The 18440-nt window shown below is 41.3% G+C and overlaps 1 protein-coding gene across 2 annotated transcripts; it reads right to left on the reverse strand.

Moving 5' to 3' along the window:
* Nucleotides 1–5607: 5607 nt before the first annotated feature.
* Nucleotides 5608–18225, reverse strand: VDAC3 (voltage dependent anion channel 3). Of its 2 annotated transcripts, none has more exons than XM_014837797.3 (9): nt 17886–18225; nt 15685–15753; nt 14835–14884; nt 11753–11905; nt 10858–10910; nt 9150–9377; nt 7502–7652; nt 6611–6668; nt 5608–6135 (listed from the first exon to the last, which is right to left on the reverse strand). In XM_014837797.3, the coding sequence occupies exons 2-9, from the start codon at nt 15749–15751 to the stop codon at nt 6044–6046; spliced, it is 852 nt and encodes a 283-aa protein (XP_014693283.1). In that variant the 5' UTR covers nt 15752–15753; nt 17886–18225; the 3' UTR covers nt 5608–6043. The 2 variants fall into 2 exon arrangements, with proteins under 2 accessions (XP_014693283.1, XP_070355917.1); XM_070499816.1 differs by lacking the exon at nt 17886–18225 and adding an exon at nt 16154–16253.
* Nucleotides 18226–18440: the final 215 nt, after the last annotated feature.

Genomic DNA, 18440 nt, shown 5'->3' on the forward strand with positions numbered 1-18440 from the left:
AGAACAAAAAGGATTGGGGCCTGAGTCGGATGAGGAATTTCCTTGTCTTTCCCCAAGGCTTGACAGTTAGAGGTTAAACCAAACCCTGAATGTAGGGATTCCAAACTAGGAGTCATAGGTGTTGGGGGAGGGAGCAGGGAGGTCAAAAGGAAGGAGACAGACTGATCTCCAGGGCAGAAGGCACAGAGCCCAAAGCTGGGCCATCATCTTCCGTTGGCAGCGACAACAGCGGCACCCCGTGGGCTCACGTGTAATTGCAATTATGACCATCTTTCCAGAACCTTTGTAAATTGCAGCAGTGGTCACCTCACAGAATGTTAATTATATATCAAGAGTTGCTAGAAATGGCAGAAATTACCTGTGATTCTTTGATGGCCACAGGGAACCATGAGCACTTGCTGAAGGAGAACCTCAGGCCATATGCAGAAATCTCCATGCCTGGGAAGCCCAACCAAGCCCACCTGCCTGATGGCTCATTTTCACTCATTCAGCAAACATCCATTGGGTGCCTATGGTGTCAAATGCCGGCCTGGCCACTGGAGGTAGGAAGACAAAAGGATAGGCCTCCAGCAGTTCACAGGCAGGTGGGGAGGCGGGTCAGCAGAAGTGCCACACTGACAAGAACACACCTCCACAGAGGGTAGGAACCCAGAGAATGGCCGGCAAGCGGCTTCGGGAGGTCACGGACGCTTTCACAGAAGAGGCCGAAACTCGGCTGGGACTCCCAGTGCAAAGTGGACAGTGAGAACACTGGTTCAGTTTGGGCAACAGTGAGTTTCGGATCCCTGCCGAAGGTCCAGGAAGAGGCGTCTGACAGGTAGCGTGCAAAAGGGTCTGGAGGTCAGCAGAGCCTCTGAGATGGAGACAAGGTCTGGGAGTCATTAGCGTCAGGAGGCAGCGTCCAGGAAGATGGGAGCAGTGGTGTTCAAAGGCTGAGCAGGGTGGCTGTGTGAGGACCCCCAGGAAGATGTGCTGAAGCATATACTCCAGTCACCCCAACACCTCGAGGTCTGGATACATTTCCCAGGTGGACACCCAAGTCTCGGGGAGGAGGCAGGCATTGGCTATGGCTTAAACGCACACTTGGAAAGCTGTGCCCCGTTCTTAAGGTCTCCTTCCGTGTGACTAGACCGCCTTTAGCATCACACTCCTGCCTCTCCCTTAGAGATTCCCTTAGATTCCCTCTGCCAGAGGAAAGGAGTGCATCTGATTGGTACATTTGGGAAGGATGAACTGGGCATGTTGGAGTCAGTTCCTCCTGTCTTCCTCTTGGGAGGGAGACTGACATCAGAGCACAAGAACTCCCCTCTCCTCCACGCCCTCCAAGCTGGACAGGAGGGAAGGCCTGCCCTGGCCCAACACTGCTGTCATTCTCAGCCTAAGCAAGAGTATCAGCTAGTCTTCACAGTTGGTAAAGATGAAGCTTTGGGCTCGATCCACTGACACCTTGTCCTAATTTACAATTTGTTTAACACCTAAGTGAGGAAGAACAGCGTTATCATCAGACCACCCTGACTCTGAGAAGGCCCCTGAGACTTACCACAATCTCCGAGGACAGGCAGATGTCATTGGAAAAAGCTCCTCACGCAAACATGCCAGGGTGTGGAGTTAGAGAAGGCTGAGGACAGAACCTCAACGTCACCATTTAAGTGGTGGGAAAAGGATTTGTTTCTAAAGGGAAACAGGCAGAGGGAACTGAATCAAAGAGTACACGACACATGAGCAATCAGAGGCTACAGTCTTAAAGGGAAGGATGGTCGTCACGCGTGTATACGTAGATAACACTGGAGGATGGCCCCAAAAGGCTCTGGCTCACTCTTAGAGCTCCTCTTGTCCGAGGTTCTAGAACCTGAGGCTTGGCCAAGTTGACAGTGAGCTTCCAGGGCCAGACATAGTAACCAGATGAAACTCTGGGATATTTACTGTCCTCTGTCCTTCGAGCAGTGATGCTAAGGATGATGGATTAGCAAAGCAGCATGTCATCCTCCCGGTCTCTTTCAGAAGTAATTAATATTTCAAATATAACACGTGAACTTTAATCTCTTATTTTGACAAACTTTAATAAAAATCTTATGCCTATTAGTTCCTAGTCACAAGTAACACCAATACTTTGACCCATGTCTCTATTTGGGTAACTTTCCTAAGGGGTGGCAAGTAAGAACCACTGCTGTCTCTTGCCTGGGCCAATGCCCTGGGATTCGCTGCCCTCCTCAGACCAGGGGGCGCAGCACCTGCTGAGCCACAAACAGACTCGCCACCCATCAGACACGCTGCCTGCCGTGCTGCCACAAGGGGCCCTCTACCTTTTTCAAACAGTAAGATTAACTAGAAGAATTTTTCCCTAGTTACAGAAAGAATAAATTCTTTTTTAGAAAAATATAGTAAAGTATAAAATAAAATTACTTAGGATTCCACCTTCCCAAAATAATAGTAATATTTTGGAGCATTTTCTCATATATTTGCACATACTTTTGTAAAAAATAAAATTGAGATTAGTTTTTTACTTTGCTCTATTTAACATATTGTGAACAATTCTCAGTGGCTATTATTCTTCAAAAACATGAATTTTAGTGGCTGACATTCTATTTGATGACCCTGCATGCCATCATTTATTTAACCCCTCCCCTGTTGTTGCACATTTGGATGGTGAGCAGTTTTTCTCTATTATAAAGAACACTGCAATGAGAAACCTTGTACATAAATCTTTATGTGTCTGATGATTTTTTTAAGGCCAATTCCACAGAGTGGAGTCACTGAATCAAAGAATCCACTGACATTCAATACATATCTACTAGAATGTTAGTTCTCTGCTCCAGGTGCAAAGCTCACAGGCTGTGGTAAAGGCCAAAATAAGTTATCTTGAGAGGAGGGCTCAAAGGCAAGATGGGGCATCCCGGCAAGGTCCTGAATGAATCAAGTTAAAAAATTAAAGAAATCAAATAAATGACTGGCCATAGAAGGCTAACTGGGGAGAAAGAGGAGAGGGAAGATGAGGAGGAGGAAGCTGGGGGAGTAGAGGGAGAGGTGCTTGCGTGCATTTTATGGGGAGAGAAGGGAGCTATTGAGAATCCCCATTATGAGAAACCACAACAAACTGCGCCATGCTAGAACACCTCATGGCTTTCTTTCCTGGACTCCAAGATGTTTGCAGTTATTGTTATGAGAATTAAATAGATTATGTCATATAAGGCAACCAGCACAGTGCCTGGCACAGCAGCTCAAGAAATGTGCTCTCCTTTCTGCTACAATTTAATGACTCCCACAATGATGAGGGTACTGAGAACACAGCCTCGCCAGCCACATGATGCAATAAAACGACAGTCACGCGTCACTTAACGATGAGGATACATGCTGAGAAATGCATCGTTAGGCAGTTTTGCCGTCGTGTGAACATCACAGAGTGTACGCACACTCCCAGATGGGAGAGCCCACCATACACCTAGGCTCTATGGTACTAGTGTTACGGGACTGCGGTGTGTGCAGTCCATCCTTGATCGGAATGTTCACATGCGTGTGACTGTACTGAGGAAAGGCTGGATTTAAACTACCTACGTTCCTATCTGGATTACTGTACCAACACACAAAATGCAGCTTTTTAGCAATGCAATGACAAATAATTTAAAAGGGATAGTATGAAAAAGGAAAAAAATACAACCTACAGCAATCTCCTTCCCATCTATTTCAGGCCATAAATTCAACGACCTCATCAGATAAATAACTGAGAAATTACCTGGGGGTGTATCTCATCAGTGTTCCCTCGAATTTTCTCATGCCCCTTTGCCAACTAAGGGACTTGGGCATCCGCAGATTTGGGGATCTGTGGGAGTCCTGGAAGCAGTCCCCACCAGATACCGACTGAGGACTGTCAAGTTAACTAGACACAGGTGTCAACAAGCCGGAATGCATTTGTTGTTCCCTCCCTCTCACTCCCTTTTCCTTTCCTGTTATACTTTATCTCCTGTAATGGTGGTTCAACCACAAATATAATGAGAAAATAAAATTGTATCCTGTTGTTGGTATCATAGATATTTTCCGACAGAAGAAGTGGTGGTTAGAATTTCGGTTCTAATAAAGTAAAGATAATCTTTGGTAGTGTAAAGGTAAACCTTGCGGCACTGAAACTTTTCAAAAAGCAACTGTGTCTAGATTTTTTTAGATGACTCATCTGGAAACTGAGCAAGGAAGTTTGAATAGGCAAATCAGAGAATTATAAATGATCAGTAACATGAAAACAACTCCATCTCACTGGCAATTAGGGAAATGCAAATTAAAACAAGATACCATTTACCAGTTTCACTTGAAACCGGTAAAAATTTTAAAGTTTGCTATCATTCACGTTATCCAGGATGTGGGGAAATGGGCACTCTTAACCTCCACTGGTAGAAACACATACTGATACAAAATTTCTGAAGGGCAGTTTTGTACTACTTATCAAAGGTTCAGGCCCTATGACTCAGCAGTCTCATTTGTAGAAACGTATCCTATAGAAAGACTGTGTAGCACAACAGCCACTAGCCACATGTGGCTATTTAAATTTAATGATACACAATTACAAACTGAGTTCTTCCATTAACCTGTTACATTTCAAGTGCTCAGGAGCCACATGTGGCTAACAGCTACCGCATGGCACAGTGCAGACACAGATCACCTTTGTCACACAGAGTTCTACTGGGCGGTGCTGCTGTGGAAATGTTCAGAGTGGACAAGGATATTCAATGCGGCATTCTTTGTAAAGCAAAAACTGAATACAGCAAAAGGGCAGTAGATAAATAATTACCGTATAAGATGATAAAAAATGAGGCAGAGCTATATGAACAAACAGAAAGATGTTAAATTTAAAACTATGGTGCGAAACAAGATGTGCACTTTAACATTTATATATATAAGTACATACGTAATCTTTAAAGACACTGAAAACTATCTGCAAGGATATGTATCAAACTGTTAGCGGTAGTGGAGGAAAGGAGGACCGGAGAGGGGAATGGGAATTTTCACTTTTATTTATATCTAAGCTGACTGAGTTTGTTGCAACCAGTATATATTCTGTGTTTAAAAAAATACCAAGATTTTCAAAGGGAGTTCTACTTTTAGATGATTTACCAGTAAGCCCTGAAAATAATATTCATTTCTCTTCCAAACTGGTATTTCCAGCCTTTGGTTATCATTGTCCTTGATCTACCCGTTAACACGCATTTTCCGGAGCCTGCGAGGAGCCAGACACACCCTCGTCCATGGCTCCTCTGACCAGTCCTGCCCGACAGCATCTCCGCCAGCTGTGCTCTTGCCTTTGCCCGTCTCTTCGCCCACTCATACCCTCACTCCTCAGCAGCTTTACAGAACGACCCTATGACACTGCTCCATCACACTGCAACAGGAAGCAAGTACCCTGACACGTGTGCTTCTGCCCAGCATGACCAAACCCACTGTCACTACTTGGCCTGACCGCAGAGGAGCAGGGAGAGAGGTGAACAAGAGTGGAGGGACAGGCAACAGCACGCAGATTTCAGACATCCCACTTTAGAAACAAACCCCACCTGTGAGTGTTTTTCAAAACAAAATCAATCACACGAATATAAGAAAGCCACGAGCAGCAAGTCAGATAAGCAATTATGTTCCAAATGTGATGGGTTTATTTTATTTTACTCTGATGCAAAACCAAAAATTCCACTATAGCACAGAGACCGATATATTAAAAGGTCATGAAAAAGTGGTGTGGGACATGCAGGACGTGATGTACAAACTGGAGGATTGGGTCATTTCCTTTATAACATGACACTACATTGTCGCTGAGGAACACATTTAAAATAACACTGCGGAACTGAACTGAAACGTGGCACGAACGTGACAACTTCCAAGCATGCCTTCAAGCACCTCCCTTATGATGGACCTGCGATCTCTAGACTTCAGGGTGGGGAGGATTATAATTCTTTGGAAGAATAAAAAGTTCACACTTGAAATTTCACAGAAGAATTTTAAGGCCAAAACATAGTGGGTTCATTTCTCTTCACCTCCAGATCAATCTGATACTTTACTCAAAACCACATTAAGCTTCTAGTTCAAATCCCAACCCAACCTTGTGACCTCCTGCATTGAAGTTCTTTCCATCGATTAAAGCTGACAGGGTCAGTTTGACTCCTACGAAGAAGAAAACACCACAATCATTTGTATCACGTATTACAACCAGATCTGAATTTTCTAGAAGCAATATATGGAGTTAATGGCATGGATTACAGCTGGGTGCAGGAGTTACAAGCATACTAACTCAACACAGAGTTATATCTAATCATCTAATCTGTAATGAGTAAAGTATAATCATGGCAAACTTTATTTAGAGTTCAGGGTTAAAATAATGAGTGATCAACCAAACTCACAAGCCAGGGTGAGCTAAGTAGAAACAAATAAATAAAAATAAATATTAAAAATATATAATAAATATTTTTAATAAGAAATAAAAAAAATATTTTTAAGCAAAAGTTCTTGATCTGTTTCTTTGTATGAACCAAATGTTACAAAATGTTTTGAATCAACCTACAGTGATGGTAGGTTCTTTTGTAAGTGATTTTCATTACTCCTCTGTCATAACCCCATCGTTATTAATTCCTTTACTTACCTGGTCGAAGGGTCTGAGTATAACCCAGTCCAATCAGGCTGGCATTGTTTACTTTAGCCTAAGATTAGGAGATGAAACAGAAACAGTTAGAAAACAATCAATTTTGTAACATGTAAGTCCAATACAACCACCATTTCAGGCACCATATTTCCAAAGCTAAAGCACCTTAGGGCCAATCTAGAGTTATTGAAACTGAATAATAAACAGATAAATCTTTTAAGAAGTTAATACGACTGGTGGGGACAACAGGGACCTTGAGAATGCAAGCTTAAAAATGCCTCAAATTTTTTTAAAACACTGTGCAGCCAAACATCCCCATGTACTGAATTCTGAGATGACAGTTTACAACTTCTAATGGTGGTTAGAGCATGAACTCTGATGAGAGACAGACCTCGGTCCAAATCTTGGCACTCCACTTATTGTGTGACCTTGGGCAAGTTACCTGACCTCTCCAAGCCTCGGGTCCCTCATCTGTAAAATGGGGATGAGGATACTATTCACCACGTGGAGTAGTTGTGAGGATTAAAGGAGATCATACATGTAAAGCCCTTAGCACAGTACCTGAAACTTAACAGCTCCATTAGTGTTATTATTAATAAGAATTACTAATAGCAACCAGAATAGTACTCAAATCCCGTGAATTTACAAATAGGAAAATTTTGAGGCCAAAGAGATAAAATGATTTGAAACGGTCAGACAACAGCCAAATCCAGGAGGAAGTAGGACTAGAACCCACGTTTCGTGACTTCAGGTGTGTTACTCTTCCTCACTACACAATGACTAGCTAATTCAAGTTAATAAAGAACACACAAACTACAACGATATCACAGCATCCGTTCACAGCTTAGACGACGCCCCAGGAGCAGACCCAATCTGGCAGCACAGTCTTACAGAGAGAGAAGTTCTGCAATCCAGCTTGTATTTAGCAGCAATGCCAAAACGGGTGTTGTTACTGCCAGCCGTCCAAGCGAGGTTTATTGACGTCTCAATCTTCTCGTTAACCTTCTGGTAGATAGACCCTCCAAATTCAGTGCCATCGTTCCTATTTTCACGGTATAAGAAAAAGTCATAAATATCTAGTTTGTACCACCATCATGATATGGAAACACATTCTAAGACCATCTCAACAAGGATTTCATTTTGGAGCTCTAGATTTCAGCCGACTTCTTGCATAATGACTACCAAACACAACAAAGAACTCAATCCAGTTATGTAATTTTTAACCCCTAAGTGAAACGTAGTTCACACCTGATTCGTTTACTTGGCTCCTCCACAGATGTACATTTCTTAGACATAACTCAATTACGCACGAAGGCAGACACCTCAGATAAATATGATCTATAAGATCTCTTTGAGATGGTCACAGAATTTAGAAGTAGAGTTCAATAAAGATTCTGGCAAAAAATATATATAGCAGTACAAGTACGGTCATGTGCCATACAACCATGTCTCGGTCAACGATAGACTGCATACACCACAGTGGTCCCATAAGATTAGTACCATATGGCCTAGGCGTGTAGTAGGCTATACCATGTAGGTTTGTTAAGTACACTCTGATGTTTGCACAACGACGAAATCGCCTAGCAACTCATTTCTCAGAACACACCCCGTCGTTAAGCAATACATAATGGTACAGGAATAACGGCAATTCTGGATTTCATTAGAAACACAATCCTAGAGTTAGAAAGCACCCTCCCTACAATACCTAGGGTGCACTGCTCTAGAGAATTACCTAAATTATTGCTTCAAAGCATCCCAGAAGTTAGTCCCTGAGTTTTCATGATTTTCCTAATAGTGTTTCATCAATTTTAATGCCACTGTCTGTACCACTGCTTGACTTTATTTTAGTCCCCATAAGTGAATTAGAATGCCTAATGGAGAGCAATCTGCAACACTTCAAAAAACAGACAGCTCATCCTTTGCTTTTTCTTCCTGGTATAGTAGCAGTGCCCAGTACACCAAGACATAAAAGACAATTTAAAAGTTCAAATTCATTTAACCAAACAGCGTGCAGCCTACTGAATTGAACCCAGGATGGCTTTGAGGACTTCTGCTACATCTGAATGCAACAGGGCTGGCTGGGTTCTGACCAAGGGTACCTGAAAACCTCCACAGAATTACTTCGGATGCTCCAGGATGTTGGACCTATTAGGTACTTGTTCTTCAAGATTCAAACAGACCTGCTTCCACACAATGCCAAGCTGTGTAGGGCACCAGAGTGAGCTGGAACATCTCCAAAGGATCCCTTATATCAGGAGGTGACCCATGCCCTGTGCTCTCTCCACATTCTAGAGCTTCCTCAAGTTTGGGGTACAGGTTGAGAGGCCAGTAACTACCAGCAGCACAGCACAATGCACCAAGTGCACTAACACCTGGCAATGTTCTGCTGACCACGAAAACAGCACAGCGAGGGTGGGTGTCCACCAAGGCATGTGAAACGCAAGGACCATCACTTCTAACCTTCTCAACATGCTAATGGCTGCCATCTTTTTGGGTGACTGCACTGGCACTAAAGGAGTAATGAATTATAAACACTCACACATGAGTGTGCAGCTGGAAGTCTGCAGCCTTGTAACCCAGGGCAAAATTATTCTGTGACAGTTTGGATTTGGCTGTGTCAAAACTCATCTGATAGCCAGCAAGCCAACCTTCAAAGGCTAACACAGCCCAGCCATAGATGGTTGGTCCAGAAAAATCTATATCAACATTACTGCCAAGACTGAAACAATCCCGTTTATAGGAGGCCTTCAATTTCCCACTCTTCTTTCTGTAAAAAACAAAAACAACCCAATGAAAACAACATACGTTTCTATTACTGTCCAAAATATTTAGCATAAGATCATCTCTCTCCCGTAATGTAAATATTACTTTGGTAGATGGCATATATATAGTAAAAATGTTTCAAATGACTTAGCTCTGCAAATATAATTTTGTTAGGATTAAAAATATATACACTATTTTGACCTAATCCTCACTATAAGTTCAAATGATACGGTATTTCGTGATTAATTTCATGAAGCCATGAACAAAAGTATAAAAAGGAATAAGGTATTTCAGTACCAAATTAATAATCTGAATATGTATGTAGACATACAAGCAGCTAAATTTCTTTAAATGTTTCTAAATGTCCAAATGCTACAAAAGTTAACACTCCACACGCTTCATGTCTAAATTATTAACCTATCAGTGGAGAGAAGTGTCCTTGTTTTTTTTCAAGGGTTCAGCCCTTTGGTAAGCATATTTATTTCCCTGAGGGTCACTGTTTTCTCCTTGGACAATGCTAGATGGATGGAAGTACACATTTTTGAAGGAAGATACTGAAAATATGAAATTAGTTCTTTTTTTTTTTTTAAAGAATGGCACCTGAGCTAACAACTGTTGCCAATCTTTTTTTTTCCTCCTTCTTCTCCTCCCCAAAGCCCGCCAGTACATAGTTGTATATCCTAGTTGTGAGTGCCTCTGGTTGTGCCATGTGGGACACCACCTCAGCATGGCCTGATGAGTGGTGCCAAGTCTGTACCCAGGATCTGAACTAATGAAACCCCAGGCCACCAAAGTGGAGCACACGAACTTAACCACTCGGCCACGGGGCCAGCCCCTGAAGTTAGTTCTTAATAAACCTTACCCCATTCCAATCAGGCCTCTTATAAGAATATTTCTCCTGAAGATAACTAAAGTGTATGGCAAGAAGGACACACCTGTTGCCACTCGGCCTTTACCTAGCACCTCTGTCCTTCAGACAGCACTGGCCCACATTAGCCAGAGGGGAAACACCACAATCCCCATTTTTTAGATAAAGAAACTGAGGTGGAGAAGTTGGGGGATTTATAAAGGCTAAGAAAGCAAGTCGGTAGCAGAACTACTGGTTACAGGTTCCACAGCCAGGAGATTACACTGTTTTCTTAAGAAAGTAACTTCTCAGCAAAATACCGCATCCATGAATCTCTAGAGTAGCTTAAGAAATGTCTAGTCTCGAGCTCATCTAGCTCCTAAACTTTTTCTACTAGATGCCTCTTTGGACTAGATTTATATTTCTGTTCATCTGTTCAATTTTCAAATCAAAATCTGACCCTGCCTCAAGAGAGTCTTGCTTTCTCTTTACTCCATACACAAGGTCTCTAGGATTCCTAACAGCAACCTCCTAAGCTCTTCCTGCATTGAAACTTCCCATTGCAACTCCCGATTCTAAACCTCTCTATCCCAAAGGGCTACAAAGACATTTCAAAAAATGGGGTTTGGATAATTACCCTGTGTTCGGTACAAATATGGTATCAAGAGTCAGTTTCAACCCTTCAGCCAACTGAAAAATAAAGATTTAAAATTAACCATTTTTAATTTTCAATTCTTCTTTTGACTCAAGAAAACAATTCTAAAGTTTTCTCTAACTTCCTAACAAGAAAAGCAAGACATTAAAGAAAGTCAAATATTAAATTATTTAATGAATTACCTCTTTATCCTTCCCTGTCCCCTTGCCCCTCTCCCCGCACTGCCAGGCTTTATCATGATTCTCTCACCAGAGTTTAAAATGTGTAGGTCAAATCCTATTACAGCCAATAACATAAATTACAGAACAAAAACAACAAAATTCCAACACAACAAAATAATCTTGATACTCTCCTGAAATCACTGTAATGAGATAACCTGACATTTAATGAGCCAACCTGAGTAATTTATTCAGCTACACATATATATTTTCCAAATATGGTAATATGCATACAGACATACCTCAAAAAATAGTGCCATGCACACAGCAGGCACTTGACAAATATCCGCTGATAATTTTCTCTCTTTGAAAACATTATAGATTTTAGAAACATTTTTCTGTGGAGCCAATTTTGCAATGGTTACAAAACAAAATTAAACTAAATCATTGCAAACAGTGTGGTCTACCCAAGAGAGACTCAGCTATATAACAGAATAAGGACAAAAGGCCAGAACAAAGATGTGATATGATAATTATGTACTCACAAACGAAGCCTTACTTCCTAGAAACATAAGACATACCAAAGAAGGCCATGTGCAGAGAAAATATATGACTACTAGATAGGTCGTAAGATCTCGTTCAGATTATATTTGGGTTTGTTCATCATTTTATCTGCAAGATAAATTAACCTACAAATAACTTCTGATGCTTTCTCTTACCTTATTCTCCCAAGAGATTTCTGTTCCAAGAGTATTGTCTGTGTTCCATTTCTGGGTGAAGGTAAGTCCATAGTTACAGATCTTATATTTGGTCTCTAGGTTGCCTGATGCTTTCCCTGTGTCAGTGTAAGCATGACCAGAAGTAGAAAATTCCTGATAAGCAAGAAAAAATAATTACTTTAAAATCAAATAGAAAATATTTGTTTCAAAAAGTAGTAGTCAATAAATCAGAAACCAATACAATTTACTTTTACCACGGCCCTACTCTACAGCAACTTATTTCCTGCTTTCCTTCTTTCTTTCTAATCTCTACTCTCACCAGTTTTAGATCTTTCCATTACTCCACCTCTTTTATTGATATTTCCTATTTCATATACTCTCTTATTAAATGGGAATCTTAAATTCCTTTCTTTAAAAGAGAAATATCTTTACTGAAAATAAACGCCTTTACTAAAAAGACAAAATATTGAATTTCGAACATTTTGCTCTCGTGACCTGAAAAAGATTATCCATTCTCTATCATATCTTTCAGACTATCAGTTAATTTTAAAGTCCTTAAAAATCCCAAGACACCAGGAAGCACCCCCCTCTCCCCTTTAATAGGGTCAGAAATTTATCGCATTTAGAATTTTTTAAATTTTTATTGCAGTAGAATACACTTAAGATAAAATTTACTTTTTTTTTTTTTTGAGGAAGATTAGCCCTGAGCTAACATCTGCTGTGAATCCTCCTCTTTTTGCTGAGGAAGACTGGCCCTGAGCTAACATCCGTGCCCATCTTCCTCCACTTTATATGTGTGATGCCTACCACAGCATGGCTTGCCAAGCAGTGCCATGTCTGCACCCAGGATCCGAACCAGCGAACCCTGGGCTGCTGAAGCAGAATGTGCAAACTTAACCGCTGCACCACCAAGCCGGCCCCAAAAATTTACCATTAAAAATTTAAAAAGTGTAGAGTTCAGTGGCATTAAGTACATTCACATTGTTATGAAAACTTTATTGCTTTTGTCCACAAAGCAATCTGTAAAACTTTCAGCATAAACAATTTCAGTATTTGAAAGTATCTACCCATATTTCACAACAAAATGAAATAATTTCTCTCTTTCTCCCTTCTCCCCCATCTACCTTTTAAAGTGCTTTCTATTAAGTAGTTACAATGAATGCCTAAAAATATATCCTTCTCCCTTCTTAGGTGTCCTTTCAGTCATATGACAATATGCAATTAGAAACAGATCTCCTTCTAGGGAGAAGCAAACAGTCAACACCTGTCACTGACAATCTATGAACTGTCAAGAAAAACACATTCTGATTGGCCCTGTGTTTAAAGAACATTTCTGAAATACTGCCAGCAGTGATGGAATGCGGCCAATCCTGCGCAGCTCTGGCTCACTGTCTGCAACATGAATCCTCCTTTACCAAATACCCGGTTCATAACTCTAGTTCTACAGGCTGATGAAACAACTGGGAAACTATGATCTGTTTATCAACACCACACAGAAAGCGTTCCAACAGAATCTCATGCTGCACAGTTAGGGCAAGGCCTTAGTAAACAATGATAAAGTGCTAGTCATGTTTAACAGCTCACACACATTATTTAATGTGACCATTGCTTTTTTTGTAGTAGATCCAACGATCCACCGTTTTATGTTTTACGTTTACCTTTCATAAACTTGAAACTATAGCAAATATAAACCTTAATTTTGGAGTTAGGAAAACTTTAGGCACAAAATTAAGGTAAAAGAATATTTAGTCCATATTTCTTGTTTTCATCATCATTTCTTAGTCTGAAGCTCTGTCAAAAGTCTAAAATGCCAGAAGTATAAATCTCCAAAAGAGGCTAGAGTTTTTCTAAGTTGAAAATTTAGAATTGGCGCACAATTGCTTCAGTTTTTGTCTAATTTCATAATTAGATCTAATAGTGCAAAATATATTTATAACATGCATGTAACATCTATTGCTCTAAATTAAATGCTAGTAAGCAAGAAAATAATCATTAAAATGTTACTGTTAAATAGATAGCATATGATAAAAATATAGATACAATCTAAGAAATTTGGAGCAATGGATAAAATTTACCCTAAATCAATACCAGAGATCAAAAGCAGCCATAAAAACAGGCACACAAATATGCTGTTTTTCTTACCATCTGAATGAGTATTTCCACATCACAGCAGCATGAAAGGGAGATAAAATTTTTAGATGATGATTTTTGCAACACAAACCTAACTTGAACAAATTTTGAAACCCTACTCAAAATGAGTGTAATTTTCCTATTTTAACAGAACCGTTCAACACTATGTCCATCCTAGTAGGGTAGCTGCATATGTATTTGTTTACTACGAGAAAGAGAAAGAATGAGAGTGACAAAGCAGGATTATACGGAGTATGAGACATGCCTCCAGCTCTTCCATTAAATGCATATATCCAGAAATAAAATTTGCACTGGTGTGAACATGTAAATACCAAAAAAAGATGCAGCCAATGAGGACAAATCAGAGAACGAGGTGAATGTAAAGTTAATCTACTCGCTGAGATTTACTGAATAAAAGCTCTGGTTAATGATGCTTTGAAAATATACCCATATATCCTTTACTATATTCCTAACTTCCAGTAAAAAAGACTTTATGAACATCAATAAAAACTGTAGACTAAGCTACATGCATTTTATTTCTACATTTGTTTCAACTAATCATGAAGGGACAGAGACTAAAATTGTTTTGTAAAAGGGCAATAAAACTTACATGAACCCATTATAATGGAAGCAAAGTTTTTAGCGCCCATTATACGTTTTCATGAAAGTATAAATATGACATGGGTCAAGAAAATATATATATATGTTTTACATCTTCTGAGAGTAAGACTCATGACAAACACAAAGGCCCTCCAAACTTCAATCTGTTTGTCCCCGGGCCTCCGTGGCTCAATGAGGATGCACCCTGAAATGTGAGAGCAGGACAAGGCTGTGGGGAGGACAATGAATTGCCAAGAGTACGCTGTTTCATATAACTAGACTAAACAATGATTTCTAAACAACTGCCTTTATTAATTATGCTACATCTATTAAAAATATATTACGTACTTACCACTCCACTACATGACTTGGTTTTCAGATCTATTTTGACCATGCCAAACCCTAGACACACAAAAACACAGTAATGTACAAAATGTGACATTCACTCCAGTTTTTGCAACTTAGAAATCATGAAAATAGTTCATAGTACCTTCCATATGGAAAATACACAGTATTTTCATTAGGTGAGAATTTCATGAGAAACTGAATTATAACAAAATAAGAATAATTTTTAAGCCCCTCAAAATAATAAAGACATATTTTAAAAATATAAGTTAAAGAACAAATGAAAGGGATACATACTATTATAAGCACCAAAATTAAGAGAAAATATTATACTGATATAAATACAAGCTTATACAATTAACATTACTAGTTAATAAGAAAAAATCAATGTGTACAGCTCAAGAAATTAAAAATTTAAAGATTAAATTTTAAAAACCAAAAAACAAATGTCTATTTGGGATCAAAGAATATATATTCCTCCAAAGAAGTCAAAAGTTGTATCCTCACTGTCATGAAAACGGTGCCATTATTTGGAAGAGGAAAAATGTACCCCCACTTTAATTGTCCCCAGGACTAGCCAGAGGAGGCATAAATATTATAGATTTATTTATATTACTTCATCTTACAGATAATATGAAATATGCATATGTATATATGTAGATAAACTGCTTTCAATGCTTGCAAAGCACTCAACCTCTAAAGAGTGAAGTCTAATAACGTGTTAATAGTTATCCCCTTAAATCTTGTGAAGGAGATTAATATTGACAACCTCATTTTACTAGTATAGTATCTTGCATATAGTAGGCATTGAATACTAACCCTTACCCCAAACTGGATATTTCCAATAGCACACTTACCATATCCTTTGTTGAAGACATCCTTAGCAGCCTTTCCTAGGTCACAGTAAGTCGGTGTGTTACACATATCTTATAAAGAAAAATGGAGAATAAGGAATAAAAAGAACCATTTAGTATTTATTCACCCACAGTCCTACCTTTTAGTCGTGTGAGAAGAGGTATACAGTTTTCTCTTCCTTTGCAACGTTAAAGCTTATACCCTAATGCACGCAAAATTAGGAGAGGGCATTCTGCTCCTTTAAAAAGAGCTTTCTAGAACACTGGAGAATAAAAGAATTTTTTCATGAGATTCACAGAGGTCATCTTTCTGATTTCATTTCAAAGAAAAGAAATTTCTCTCAGGCTGAAGAAGATGCTTTGTTAAATGGGACTTTTTACTTAATTTATTCATCCTGAATATACCCTCTCTCAAAGCTCTTCTCAAAGTGCTATGATCTTACCCATTAACCAGAAATAGGACAGATTCTACCTGCAGTAATCTGCTTACAAAAACTGGTGTACACTCGAAGGTTAGAGCCTTCAAAAACGCCAGATGCCTTGACTCTTCATCTTCGATACTTAGAATGCATGCAGCGTTTCTGCTGCCAATATGACCCTCATATCAAAATTCTCAGAAGCTCTATCAACACTGCTGAACATACCATTCCTTTGCCGTCTTTGTATAATGGGAAACCCTTTCCAGCAGCAGCCTCAAAAGCCACGTCTACCAATTACAGAACCACGTCCAGCAACCCCATTAGCCCGGTTACTATACCAGAAAAATCCAGAGCACCAACTAGCCCTTGCAATTACTATGCCTGAACCATCTACACAGTCAAACTAATATTTATTTGTATTTAGCCTCGCTCTTAATCTGGCCTTCTGCTAAGTTTCTGCCTATACCATTATACCTGAACATAACATACACTTATGATGCACTTCTTAATCGTGAATTCATTGAAAATTTGCTCCTTAACCTAAATCTGTCAAATATGACAGACATTATGATATGTTAAGAGGACAGAGTATAGTGTAACTATACATAAAAGTTAAGAGGAAAGAATAAGGTAAAGATGAATCGGGATAAATGCACTGACTCATACCATAACTAATCTTTGTTCTGAGCCACAGGGTTTCATAGTTCACTTCCAGAGCAATTATTTTACAATTCAATCCCTTGTAGTCAAATGACCAATTCTAGACTTTTTACACATTGCCAATTGCAATTTCATATTACTCTTTATAATCACAAGTGACACTGGTAGCTGTCGAAATTTTGCCAGCAGTCTATAATTCGGGGAGGTAAGTATAGAAAAACTGGCACTATATATTCAAATAGAAATGTTAAGCCTTTACAGTCTGGTTTTTCATCCACTGACAAGAAAAAGACACACTTACATGTTGACAAAAATCCATCTAGGGACTAATCACAATCTCTTAGCATTTTGTTTATTTTTCAAAAGCACCGCCAGTTTGCACAAGTCGTGTGGCTGGCTTAGTTTGCTAACTCATCTCAATTCCGCCTAGTTCAAGCTTACTTTTTCAGGCCCAAGACTCTGATGGGTAATGCACTGATGGTATGATCAAGCAAAATCGAGAAGACACAGAGCCATCCTGTTACTCGGGAGCAAAGCTATCATCACATCTATCTTCTAGCCCTATAAAATGCACTTGTTGTTTGCAGACACGCACAACGTACTCAGGTTGCATTAGACGCGGCGGGGGGGGGGGGAGCGGGCAGGGGGCGTTAAACCATTACTAACCATTACTCTAAACCACTACTAACTTGAAGGTCAGTAAAGAGGCCCTTTTGTTCCTCGTTTCGCCTTTCTGAGTTGCACAGACAGCATCCTCCCTTCGGCGGTAAGGGGTGGAAGAGCTCCCCTGATGCTGGACAACTCCAGAGGGGAAGCTGGGGGCGCGGCGCGGGTTTGGGGTTCGAGGATCCAACTTCCCTAGAAACCAACCTCCCTTTGGCCTGCCGCCTGGAAAGAGCCCTGCGGGCGCAGCGGGCGGAGGGAAGGGCGCGGCGCCGCGCCTCCATCACCTGAGGGGCCCGGGGAGCAAGGTCCCCTCTGCCCTGTGCGGCCCGGCGCGCCCGCGCCCCGTCAGGCTGCTCTCCCTCCCAGCCCTCCGTCAGGCACGCGTCCGTCGGCCCCCACTCGGCGGCGGCCCCCCGGCCGGGCCCGGCCCAGCCCGCCGCCGACCTCAGCTCTCCTCACCTCCAGCCAGGGAGCCCTCTCCGCTCCGCCAGGGCAACGCTGAAGGTCTTCTTCAAACCACCGCCGTCCGCGCCTGCGCGGCCTCGCTGCCCCCGCCGCGCCTGCGCGCCCCTGCCTCCCCCCGCGCCGCGATTGCGCCGTCGTGTCGCGCCGGGGTCGCGCGCCGCGGCTCTGAGCGCGGAGGAGAACAGCTGGGGCGAAGCCGCGCCACCAACTGTCTGGCTCCGTGCGCGCGCGCGTGCGCGGGAGGACACAGCGCGCAGGTGGCTGGGCGGGGGTTGATGTGCGGCGGATCAGCCTGGGGTACCGCACCTTTGTCCCGGAAAGGGCTCGCTCTCGCGAGAACGCCCGGAGGTTACTAGTTACTGTTGCCATGGGAGGGGCCACGGGGAGGCGGACGGGGACGACGTGGGATTCTTCTACTGATGGATGGATGCCATGGCCTGGCCTTTCAGACCCGGACCGGTTCATTCTCTGCCTCGCAGTTCTTTTATGAGAATTTCCCCTTTGACTGACTAAAAATCAAGAATGTGACCCCTAGGTCATCTCATCTTA

Source organism: Equus asinus, chromosome 27 (genome assembly GCF_041296235.1).
Source record: "Equus asinus isolate D_3611 breed Donkey chromosome 27, EquAss-T2T_v2, whole genome shotgun sequence".
Classification (NCBI taxonomy): Eukaryota; Metazoa; Chordata; class Mammalia; order Perissodactyla; family Equidae; genus Equus; species Equus asinus.

Bases quoted from the DNA above. Each gene is read 5' to 3' on its own strand.
- VDAC3 (XM_014837797.3), bottom strand. From the start codon at position 15,751: ATGTGTAACACACCGACTTACTGTGACCTAGGAAAGGCTGCTAAGGAT. The intron at 10,911-11,752 runs GTAAGAGAAAGC...TTTATTTTTCAG, and splicing joins AAATCTCTTGGGAGAATAAG to TTGGCTGAAGGGTTGAAACT. The intron at 6,136-6,610 runs GTAAGTAAAGGA...TCTTCTTCGTAG, and splicing joins TACTCAGACCCTTCGACCAG to GAGTCAAACTGACCCTGTCA.